Source organism: Elephantulus edwardii, unplaced genomic scaffold (assembly GCF_000299155.1).
Source record: "Elephantulus edwardii isolate Elephantulus edwardi_28Jun2011 unplaced genomic scaffold, EleEdw1.0 scaffold00031, whole genome shotgun sequence".
Lineage (NCBI taxonomy): Eukaryota > Metazoa > Chordata > Mammalia > Macroscelidea > Macroscelididae > Elephantulus > Elephantulus edwardii.
This window is the reverse complement of record NW_006399781.1, coordinates 9,276,661-9,289,115: the sequence shown is the minus strand read 5'-3', so window position 1 is coordinate 9,289,115 and position 12,455 is coordinate 9,276,661. Positions and strand designations below refer to the sequence as shown.

The 12,455-nt window shown below is 39.9% G+C and overlaps 1 protein-coding gene across 2 annotated transcripts in view; it reads right to left on the bottom strand.

The window, feature by feature from the left end:
- The window catches only part of VPS8 (vacuolar protein sorting 8 homolog (S. cerevisiae)), a 351,425-nt gene that overhangs the window by 172,329 nt on the left and 166,641 nt on the right, over positions 1-12,455 (bottom strand). For both annotated transcript variants that reach the window (XM_006884085.1, XM_006884086.1), the window contains exons 27-29: positions 9,561-9,632; positions 3,158-3,277; positions 2,053-2,109 (exon numbers count right to left, since the gene is read on the bottom strand). In XM_006884085.1, coding sequence (XP_006884147.1) covers positions 2,053-2,109; positions 3,158-3,277; positions 9,561-9,632 — 249 coding nt within the window. The remainder of the gene's footprint in view (positions 1-2,052; positions 2,110-3,157; positions 3,278-9,560; positions 9,633-12,455) is intronic.

The window sequence follows — 12,455 nt, the reverse complement described above, 5'->3', positions numbered from 1 at the left end:
GTCAGAGGCAATGAGATTGGCATGGGATAGAGCACGGTTTAGGGCTGTTGCACATAAGGTCGCTATGAGTCGCAAACGACTCAACGGCACATAACAACAAACAACAACAACCTCTATAAAGGAAAAGCTTGCCAATCTCTATGCAAGAATGTGATTGAAAAAATATTAGTAAGGCAAAATAAAAGTGTGTGTCCACAGATGGCTGTTAAGACTGTAAAAAACCAAAGGAAAGCCAAAACCTGGAGAAAGAAGAAGCCTATTGTGGACGAATCAATTAAGTTCTGGCATCAAGTTTTCACTATGTCACTTTGGTCTTAGTCATTTACATAAATGGAAATAGCAGCCTACGTCCACACTGGATCTACATGTGGCAAGATACTTGTTAAACATTTATCAGCACACTACTGGACACTTCTCCAAAATACTGCACGAACCCATTCTGACATGGAACAAATGGAATAAGGGAAACAGTGCTAGATTAGAAGGAAGGAACCAGGTTGTAATCTTATAATGACCGTAGGCAACTTTTAATCCATTTCCTGTATTTCTTTTACATAGTTTTTACTGGTTTGCATACTCATATATATACTGTTTCATTCATGTACATTGTATTTTAAACAAGCTATCCTTTATATTGGGTTTATTCAAGTACCTTGTGTTTTGTATAGTCATATACACTGTGTTTTATAGAATTACTATAGGTATTTCAATTATCACCCCATCTTTTCAAGTTCTCACTGACTCTTTGCCATACTTCCACACTCCCATCTTCCTCTAAATTATGCTATCTTAGTGATTTTTACCTTTTCCCTTTCTCTGACTCCTTCCTCCTCTCCCTTCCATTTTTGTTTGTTTTTTTAATGGTTTGCTTACAAAGTTAATAAACATTTTGGGATTTTTTTTTAATGAGGAGGAAAAACTAGATTATTTTGAAGTAGAGTTCTAATAAATAATGTCAGTATAGCATGATTAGTTTCCCAAGTTTAACCTTAACATTAGATTTAGGTTTCATTTATTGCTTGGTAATGTATATTAAAAGTTTTTATCATTTTATGTAAAAGTAACAGATACTCCAAGATTCAATCTTAACATCAACAGAGAAATAAGAGCAGAAGGCCGAATCTATGTACCAATGTTTGTATTCAACACAATTTTCTCTTTCTTTTATTCTGGTGTATTTATGAAGTTCGTACACATTGCTTTTCACTCCAGATCTTTCCCATTTCCTTTACCCACTCCTCCCTGTAGTCAATATAATTTTAAGAACTAACTAAAATTTGGGCATTCTCTTTCCTATTGTGTAGCAGGTATTGAGCTGCAGCTATATAGAGAAATAAAGGGTCATTATGTCCGTTATCTGAACCTCAACCTCCTAAGTGTGTACCATTTCCATAAAAAATCCACATAGTTTTCAAAGTAGTTAATGTTTGTAATGTACTTACCTAATAAAGTCTGGCTATCAATTTAAAAGGGGATGACTCTGAGTGCTCACAATTATAGTGGGTGAGCTTGAAAAGAAGAGTATTCATAGGAAGAACGATCAGGAAAGTGGCACAGGCAGAAATAAGCACACACCTAACAGCTTCTGCCTTTCAGTGATCATTGCAGGAAGAGAGGAATGTTCAGCCCTAATTCAGCAGAGCCATGGGGGACTCCCAAAAGTTGAAAGCCTCAACACTCAGGGATCCAGTCACTTTCTGGTTCAGGGCCACAGCAGACAGTAGCAGTTACCAGAGTCAGGACACAGTAGAAAATAAATGCCAATTGTTTCTACATAATAGGAAAGGATGAAACATTCTCTTTGACGCCATGCTTTATGCAAAGACAGGTCCAATATGTCTAAGGAATTTACCTTGATAAGAGCTCTGAATACCTGTGCCCCTGACAATCATCCACTCAATTCTGTAGTTGCCAATTTCTTTAGCTTTGTCTGTCACACATTTTCCCCTAGTGGGTTCTGGCATGGAAGAGTTCATTATAACTTAACTCTGTCATCATTCTCTCTCTTTAGCAAAAATTACAAAGGAGGAAGAGAGTCCTGGTTGCTCATACCTGCTGTCTTTCAGAGTGTCGGGAATCATCATCAGGACTACACAGGAACTCAAGGACCTGATAAAAGAAAGAGTAACGTTTGATGGGCATGCACGTCATAACACTGTCACAATGAAAATAAGAGTGAGTGTCCTTGTTACCACTCCACCAGAATCAGTATCTGTATGATATCTTCTCAACTGACTGAAATATATACATAAAACATCAGGCTCAAGTATATAAGCCATTTAACAACTTATACATACCTTACATTTCTTTACTACTTGGAAACATGACTAGAACATTTATATATCTTAACGTTCAGTTCCTTGATACCCTGTATCAAGCAAAGCATACATTTTGGATTCAAGTCACCTGAATTTAAATCTCAATTTTTTAAATATTTAATAGTAACATTTCCTGCTAGTAATAAAGGGAGTTTGGGTGGTCTAGTGGGTCAGAAGTTGCTCCACCAACCCAAAAGCAGGTAGTTTGAATTCACCAGCTACTTTGTGGGAAATGATGGGCATTCTCCTCCTGTGTCTCTGAAAATCCCCTGGAGGGTCAGCAATGATTCAGTTCTGACTTAGTGGCAATGAGCAGTTGTTTCTTAGTAAAGATCTAAGTGTGACCTTGGATAAATTAATACTTATTAATATCTTAAGACATAAATTAAAGTCTCCAACTATCTATCAAAATGTAAAAGGCACTTTCAGAGTCCAAGTCATGTATTAACTAAGTTCAAATCTTCTAAAAGTAATTTCTCCTTCAGATGATGATCATTAAAGTCTTACTCTCAAGTAAGATGGAAGACTCTTAAATTGGAAAACTCACGAGTAACAAAGTGTATGCAATTTAGAGCAATAGAACAGGTGAAGGGAGAGAATCTCTATAAATCAATCTCCACAAACTACACTGTTATAGTACCAAGTTATGAAGTAAAGTCCTATTATCCACAAGACATCAGTTTGAAATAAAACAAAAAACTAGTTTAGAGCGATTCGAACTTACACCAGAATGACCTCGACTTGATAAGACACCTAATAATCTATCATATTAAAAAACAGTATAATCCAGTCTATTTTGTATGAACACTGAATAGAAGAAAAATAGTTCCAGACCTCACCTGATCAAAAAGGGTTCTGTTTACAAACAACGTATTGTCAGGTTTTGCAAGCTGACGGGCAAGGAATGTAAAGAGACATCCAACTTGTGAGGGAGTAAAATCAGAATTCTCCACCATAACCTGATTTTTTAAAAAGAGAAGAGAGAGACAGATCATTTGTTCAATACATCATTCAGTTTGACATAAAAAAAAAACTATACAACTGGGGAGAGCCTCATTACTGAAAGCCCATGAAAAGATTTTTATTGACTGCCACAATTGAGTTTAATACAGTTTAGAAATGGGCTGCAACTACCCACAGACTCTGAAAACATTTTAATGATTTTGTGGATATTTCTAAGCACCACCTGGATGAGAATGAATTGTCAGAGGGACAAACATGGGATTTCAAAGGAAATTAATCATGCTCTTCTCTGAAGTCTTAAAAGAGAATCCTTAACCTGAGACACAGGAAGAGGGAGCTCTGGTGACCTGGTGGGAAGGAACTGCACCAACTCAAAGGCAAGTAGTTTGAATTTACCAGCTGCTCTGCAGGAGAAAGATGAGTAATCTCTTTCTGTGTAATCTACCTACCGCCTGACGTTGGAGGGTCAACTATGAGTTAGTTCTGACTCAAAAGCACATAACAGGAAGACATGGAAACAGCTCTACTGAAATATGTCCATTAACAAATGAGGAAGGGAGCTTCTTTATGCTTTAAAATATACCACAATTGTTTTTTTAATCTATTCTTGTAATTTAAAAATTACTGGGGAGCTCTGGTGGCACAAGAGACAGGGAGTTGTGCCGTTAACCTAAAGGTTCTGCCTCTCTTGTGATTTGAATCCACCAGCTGCTCCATGGGAGAAAAACGGCCAAGCTCTTCCTGGGTAATTCATAGCCTCCCAAAACTCCCTGGAGTTTCAGCCATGGCTGCATCTGATTTGATGGCACTAAGTGAGTAAGGAGACTGCTGTTGTTAGGTGTAGTCCAGTGGACAAGGTCTCAGGAAATGTGCTAAGTTCTGTAAATGTCAAAACAGTGGCGGGGGGGGGGGTGACCATCAAAGAGAAAGGAAAGAACACATTCATATCTCAATTTCAAGGGGAGAACGTGTAGACAATTATAATGCAGTATGCTAAAAGGTTATTAAGAGAGACGGAGAAACAAATGGAAACATAAAGCGGGGAAAGAGTTCTTCATAGGAGACATCTGAACTAATTCATGCAAAAAGGGTAGAGAGAGGGAAGAAAAAGGCATGGCAGATTAAAAACCCCACATGAAGAACATATAGTCACATAAGTATGGGACAGAAAGGTCACTGAATTCCAATGACTTCATATGACTGAAGAGTATGTTATGTAGGGTGTGTGGAAGTGGAAAGCACAAGTTACAAAGAAATCAGAACATAAAAAATACTGCAGAGAGGGGTGAGCGTGTGCAGGGGTGAATTAATCATGGGGTTGCACAATTTGATGGGGGATTAGGGAAATGGTAAGGAATTTGTGTGGAAGTAATGTACTCAATTTTTCTAAATAAACCAGTATAACAACAACAACAACAAATCCTGCAGAATTTTGGAAGTCACGTTAAACGTGATGAGTGTGGCAGGAACTTGTACTCAAGCATAATATTTTTTTTTAGTCGTGGAACTTCATAACAACATATGTTCAGTTAACATCATCACCCAGAATACAAACTGCCTTTCTATCCCAAATGACGTAAGCCATAGCTTATATGGCAGCTAAAGGGCCATAGAAGCGCTGGTCAATATGATATAAGCAGAGTTGCAGCCCTCACTTGCAACAAGTTTCTAGGGGCAGACTAATTATATAAATTACTAAACATGTTTTAAAAACAACAACAACAAAGTATGTTGGGGGGGAAAAAGTAAACCCCACTTCTTTATAATTTCAGGCTGGTTAGAATGTAAACAGGAACACTGGTGGTACTGTGGGTAAAAATATTCAGCTGCTTACCATGAGTTGGTGGTTCGAACCCACAGGAACTCTGTAGGAGAAAGTTTGCTTCTGTGAAGATTTATAGGAAAGCCTGTGGGCAGTGCTGTTCTGTCCTACAAGGGTTCTATGTTTTAGAATCCACCCAAGGGCAGCAGAGGGGGAGAGTACAAATGTAATGACAGGAACCTGAGCAGAAATCATGGATCAAAAGACAGAAGCCATGTGCCAGTCATAAAAGCAGTATGTCAGAAGAAATATGTATCCCTGATAAGTTTGTGATGTCATTCTACTAAATCAGGCTTCCTACCTCCCAATTTACATAAGAAAGAAAAAAAAATTCCTGGTCATGGTCTTTGCAATCACTTGTTATGCTTCAGAGAGTTGGACAATGACTAGGCAGGAAAGAAGGAGAACTGATGCCTTTGAGCTGTGGTGCTGGAGAAGAGTAGTGAGGGTACCATGGACTGCTAGGAAAACAGATTCATCCTGGAAAGGGTTAAACCAGGCAGCTCCTTGGAGGCAAGGATTCTGAGGCTTTGTCTAACATACTCTGGACATGTTGTAAGGAGGGACCAGCCCTTGGAGAGGGACATCATGCTTGGCAGGGTGGACGGACAGCGCAGCAGGGAAAGGCCCTCTATGAGGTGGATTGATTCAGTGACTGGGGTAATTGGGATGGGTGTATCAGAGACAGTGCGACTGGCACAAGACAGAGCAGAGTTTAGCGTTGCTGTACATAGGGTCCCTATGAGTAGCAAGTGACTCAACGGCACATAACAACAACATCACTATACTATTGTTAAGAGAGCTCTGGTGGCCTTGTGACAAGAAGCTGCACTGCAATCCTGAAGGCACATGGTTCGAGGCCACCAGCTAATCCGTGGGAGTTGTTGTTGTTATGTGCCATCGAGTCACTTGCGACTCAAAGCGACCCTATGTACAACAGCTCTAAACTCTGCTCTGCCCTGTGCCAATCTCATTGTCTCCGATACACTCATCCTCATTGCCCCAGCCAACGAATCAGTCCACCTCCCAGAGGGCCTTCCCTCCTGCGCCTGCCCTCCACCCTCCCAAGCATGATGTCCTTCTCTCAGGACCGGTTCCTCCTTAAAACATGTCCAAAGTATGTCAGACGAAGTCCCAGAATTCTTGCCTCCAAGGAGCAGCCCGGTTTAACCCTCTCCAGGATGAATCTCTTTGTTTTCTTAGCAGTCCCTGGTACCCTCAACACTCTCCTCCAACACCAAAGCTCAAAAGCATCAATTTTCCTTCTATCCTCCCTGGTCATTGTCCAGCTCTCTGAAGCATAACAAGTGATTGCAAAGACCATGGCCTGTACCAGATGCACCTTAGTCTCCAGAGACACACCGTTGCTATTCAGTACCTTAGAGAGGTATCTAACAGCAGACTTTCCCATCACAATACGCCTTTTAATTTCCTGGCTGCTGGTGCCAAGAGTGTTGATTGTGGAGCCAAGCAGACTAAAGCTGTGAACAATCTCAATCTCTTCACCATCCATCCTGATGCTGCCAATTGGTCCAGTGGTTAGAATCTTTGTCTTCTTGACATTGAGCCTCAATCCATATTGAAGGCTACAGTCCCTGACCCTCAGCAGCAAGTGCTTCAGGTCCTCCTCAATTTCAGCAAGCAGGTTTTGTCATCGGCATGTTGATAGATCGTCCACCAATCCTGATGCCGCATTTCTTCTCATAGAGCCCAGCCTCCTGGATGATCTGTTCTGCATACAGGTTGAAAAGGTATGGAGATAGGACACATCCTTGGCGTAGGCCCTTCCCAATTCTGAACCATGCAATGTTTCCGTGCTCTGTTCTGACGACTGCCTCTTGGTTCAAGTATAAGTTTCACATTAGCATGATCAAGTGTTCTGGGATTCTCATTCTTCTCAGAGTCAGCCACAATTTGCTATGGTCCACACAGTCAAACGCCACAGTCAAATGCCTTTGCATAATCAATGAAGCACAGATAGACATGCCTCTGGTACTCCCTGCTTTCAGCCAAGATCCATCTATCATTAGCTATAATATCCCTAGTACCATGACCCCTTCTAAACCCAGCCTGGACTTCTGGCAGTTCTCTGCTGATGTGCTGTTCTAGTCGTTTTTGGATAATCTTCAGCGTGTAATCAATTGATTGTGTATAACTGATGTGTAATCAATGATATTGTTCTATAGTTTCAATCTTCTCCCTTGCAATTAACTGCCTCTAAAAATCCATTGGAAGGTCAACTATGGATTGATTCCGACTCAACGGTACACAAAAACAAACCGTTGTTAGGCAGCTCGAGTGGCAATCATGTTATGTAGTTGACACAACCTTGCTTGATGGCTTGAAGCTCAATATCAAGAAGACAAAGATTCTCACCACTGGGCCAACTGGCAGTGCCATGAAAGATGGAGAAGAGACTGAGGTTGCTAACAGTTACAGCTTGTTCAGCTCTACAATCAACAATCTTGGCACCAGGAGTCAGGAAGACAAAATTGCTTTGGGAAAATCTGCTGTCAGGGACCTCTCCAGAGTACTGAGAAGCAAAGATGTCAGTCTAGAGACTAAGGTGCCTCTGATCCAGTCCATGGTCTTCGCAATTACTTGCTGCACATCAGAGAGATAGACAATGACTAAGGTTGACAGAAGAAAAACTGATGCTTTTGAGTTGTGGTGCTGGAGAAGAGTCTTGAACATACCATGGACCATCAAGAAAACAAATTGGTCTGTCTTGGAGAGACTGAAACCAAGTTTCTCCTTGGAGCTAGGATTCTGAAGCTCCATCTCACATAATTTAGGCACATGGCCAGGAGGGACCCGTCCTTGGAGAAGACCATCATGCTTGAAAGGGTGGAGGGACAGTGCAGGAATCGAAGACCCCAGATAAGATGGATTTATACAGTAACTGGGGCAATGAGGTTAGGTGTGTTGGAGTCAGTCAGACTGACTACATAGGGTCACAGGGTCCCTATAAGTCGCAGGCGACTCGATGGCACTTAAGAGCACAACTGGCTTAGGAAAGAGCAAGGTTAAGAGCTATTGTACATTATGAGTCCCAGGTGACTTGATGGCACATTACAACGATGGCTTCGTGGTAAGGAGCTGCACTGCCATCCCAAAAGAGTGTTGTTAGAATCTGCCAGCTGCTCTGAGGAAGAAAGATGGGAAAGCTCCTCTTTTGCAAGTAACTGCCTCTGAAAACGCAGTGGATGGTCAGCTATGAGTTGGTTCCATCTCAATGGTAAGTAACAACAAACCATTGTTATTCTGACCTTTCCATCACTCATAGCTCTGGAGCCCTAGTGGTGAGAAGCTGTGCTGCAATTCCAAAGGCACACAGTCCCAAATGTTCCACAAGACAAAGATGAGGAATCTTCTCCCATCCAATTCACAGCCTGTGAAAACACACTGGAGGGTGTGCTATACATTGGTTCTGATTTGATCATCACAACATTCTCATATTTACACTGTTTACCTTATAAAGTTAACAGAAAGTATATATATATCCTTTTAAAAGTATAAAGAACTAAAGCAAATGCACATAACAACATATACAACATTTGAGTTTACAGAAAAGTATCTTTATAGGTTGGAGTAACCTTAATCAAAAGTCATCCCTTATCTAAATTAAAAGTCACTGTTGTATTATTGTTGTGTACAGTAGAGTCGGAACCAACCCACAGCTGACCCTCTGGTGGGTTTTCAGAGGCAGTTAGTTGCACAGGAGGTGACTGTCTATCCTTCTCCCACAGAGCAGCTGATGGATGCGAACTGCATGCCTTCCGGATTGAAGTGCAGTTTCTTGTCACTAGGCCACCAGAACTCCCTAAGGAGATGAAATTTCCATTTCCCAGCCAAAGAGGTTTTAACCAGAACAAGGAGCTGGCCTGACTGAAGCTGTGCAGATGGAAAGGAGAAGAGCCTATCTCTGTACTCATTCATTAGCAGTAACATGGATCTCAAAATAGCATTGTACTGAATCTAGTGAAACACAGACTGGGATTATCATTGCTGGATGTGTGAAATCATCCTGAATGTCACCTGTCATTTCAGGGCCTTAGTAAAGCTATGGCACTACCTAACAGCACAAGGATGGTAATATGAGACACAGGAAAATTATTCATACTAATTCTTTCTTAAGGCACCCTGAATTTAGTTTAATTGCATACAATCACAATAAGAAAGAAATTATCATAATATGCATTTCTCAAGAGAAGTACCCAATAACCCGCATAAAAATGAAATATATGAACTGTTTCCTGAATGAATGATTAGCATTTCGGTCACCTCTTGGGAACAGAGGTATTAAAATAAAAATCTAACATATGATTGCAGAATATCATTTTACTTATACAAGAGCATTTCAGGACTTGCTAGAAAAGAATTCCATTATATTAATATAAAGATTCCATTATATTAATATAAAGAGCACTAAAGAAATGTATTCTTTGAATACTTACTTTCAACAAGATATCCACAATTCGTTGCTGATATTCCACAGCTTGTTTGTCATTTTTAAAATCTTCAAAGGTCTGAAGGAAAAATAATAACATTCAAATAATTATTATCTGCAAATTTTAGAAGGAAACAAGATAGAAATGATAGTTAGTGAAACGCAAGTGAATTCCTGAAAAGAAAACCAATCATTCTTCATCAGGTTTCTTTATTTGCCTTTAATGATGAGCTGCTGCATATTATTCTGAGACTTAACAGGAGATCAGCAGTACAGAAATCAAGTAGTTATCATATAACCAAGAGGTGATATGTGACAGGAAATCATGAAAGGTCGTATAACAAAAGAAAGGAGAGGGACACTAATGGTAAGAGGCAATTTAGGAAAATGGACTTGAGAGAGAAGGATGAAGTATCACATGCGCAACCATTCAGTCTATGAATATGGAAAAGACAACTTAAGTGCAGAGTTTATTAACTGCCACGAAAGATTATCCTCATGATTTCCATGACAACTCAGAAGAAATGATGTTCAAAGATAGGCATTTTAAAAAAATATAGTGGTCAAACTGTCATGCTGTTAGAATTCTTCAAGCCGACTTACAAAGATCAGGTATCCCATTCTAAAAACACTGACTAAACAAAAAGATGGAATAAATGAAGTAGTCAAAGAACTTACTGTTTTAAACCTAGGAAGATAAAAGTCAATTTCATGGTAACCACAAAGAATATTAACACACCTCTTCATTGGCATAAAAAAAGGAAATTTTAAACACAAAAATCAACAGAAATTATACGAATAAAAAGAGAATCCATAAGCAAAACCAAGTTAGTAAGGAAAAGACATAATCAACACCATGAGAAATAAAGGCACAACAAAATGACACCAGGAAATCTCTATCTACTGGTAATTAGACTGAATGTGTATGGATTAACTACACTAGTCAAGAGACAGAGGGTGACAGAATGCTGAAACTTAGACACAAAAATAAGTTAAAAGTCAAAGGTTAAAAAAAAAAAAGATAAACCAAGTAATGGCAAACAAAAAAAAAAATTAGGATTGGCAGTATTAATCTCTGATAAAATAAACTTTAAAGCAAAAATTAAAATAAGAAGTAAGAACAAGAAACAGTATTATGTAATGATTAAAAAGTCAATCCAGGTGGGACTTTTTTGAAAGGAGAAAGCTTAGAGGGAAAATTGTCTGAATTCTACAAGCCTCACTAAGACCTAGCGGGTCTGTGGTGTAATATGGACAGTAGGAATTTGAATCAAAACTTTTGTTGGAACAATTAGTTTTGAACTACAGAACACAAAGCCTCGGTCCTGCTGTGGAAACAACCAGCCAAAGCCGCAAGCCGCTAGCCGAGCTTTTGTGGGACTTTTTTGAAAGGAGAAAGCTTAGTGGGGAAATAGACTGAATTCTCTTAAGCCCCACTAAAACCCAGTGGGTCCGTTGCACAATGTGGACAGTAAGAATCTGAATAAGAACTTTTGTTGGAACAATTCGTTTCGGAGCTACAGGGACATAAAACCACACTGCTTTATGGGAATTTGAAGGAGTCTTCCTGGGTCCCTGTAGACCCAGGATCCGGCTTGGGCAGGGGCTGCTGCGTGAGGGCACCTGGGTATGTGCCGCTGGGCAGGGACCACTGAGTGAGAACTGCTGGGTGGGAGATGAACAGATGGAATTTGAGTAGGGACTTCAATCATGAGCATACTTGGACAGCTGAGGTCTGAGTGAGGTTCCCCCAAGTGGTTGACCCACTCTTGTGATTGCCCCACACCCTGCCATTGATTCCACACCTGAGCCTATACTTCCAGTTAATCAACTTGCCTTTAACCTGAAGCACCTTATTCTGATTTACCTACAAGAGGCTGCTCTCACAGGCTCTGAAATGACCTTTCCCTGGAGTCATAAGTTTAGAGAAAAACACAAGGGGAGTAGCTGACCAATTGATTTTTAGAGCATTGTCTTCAGATCAATGTCTCAAAGAAACCAAGATATCCCACACACTACATAAGCATAGGGTGACACAGTATCAATAGATTTCCTAAAGTCAGAAAGTCTGATGGAACTTTTTGACACAGAATTTAAAAGAACAATGACTGAATATTTTCAATGGAGGAAAGACAAACTTGAAGAATTACAGGAAAAAACCAAGAAGAGCTCAAAAAAAAAACAAAAAACAAAACAACAATCCAGAACAATGCAGATTAAACAAACGAGGCATTAGCAGCACTGGAAGAACAAGAAACCATAATCCAAAATATGAGGCCCAATTTTCAGATGCTGTCAACATGATGGAGGGCTATATGAGCAGAGTTGAAAAGAAACACAGAACCAGTGAAATAGAAGACGGAATTGTCATCACTGATCTACTAGAGCAAAAAGGAGAATAAAAAAGGAAGGAGAAATAAGAAACCCTAAGAATAATGTGGGACACCATCAAGAGAAATAAAATGCGCATCATTGAAAACCCAGAACAGAAAGAAGCAAGCAAAGACACCAAAAAAGTTGTGGAACAATTACTAGAGGAAAACTTCCCAGGCATAATGAAGAATGAGAGAATATATATTCAAGAAGCTGAGAGAACGCCATATAGAATAGACCCCAAGAGAAAAACACCCTAGTTAAATTTACTGGAACCAAAGATAAGGAGAGAATCCTGAAAGCAGCAAGGGAGAAACGAAGAGTAACCTACAAAGGAGAGTAGATAAGATTACATACCGATTTCTCAGCAGAAACCATGCAGGCAAGAAGAGAGTGGAAGGACATATATCAAACACTCAAAGAACACAACTGTCAACCAAGAATACTGTTGTTGTTTGTTGTTACGTGCCGTCGAGTCGCTTGTGACTCATAGCGACCCTATGTACAACAGCCCTAAACTCCGCTCTGT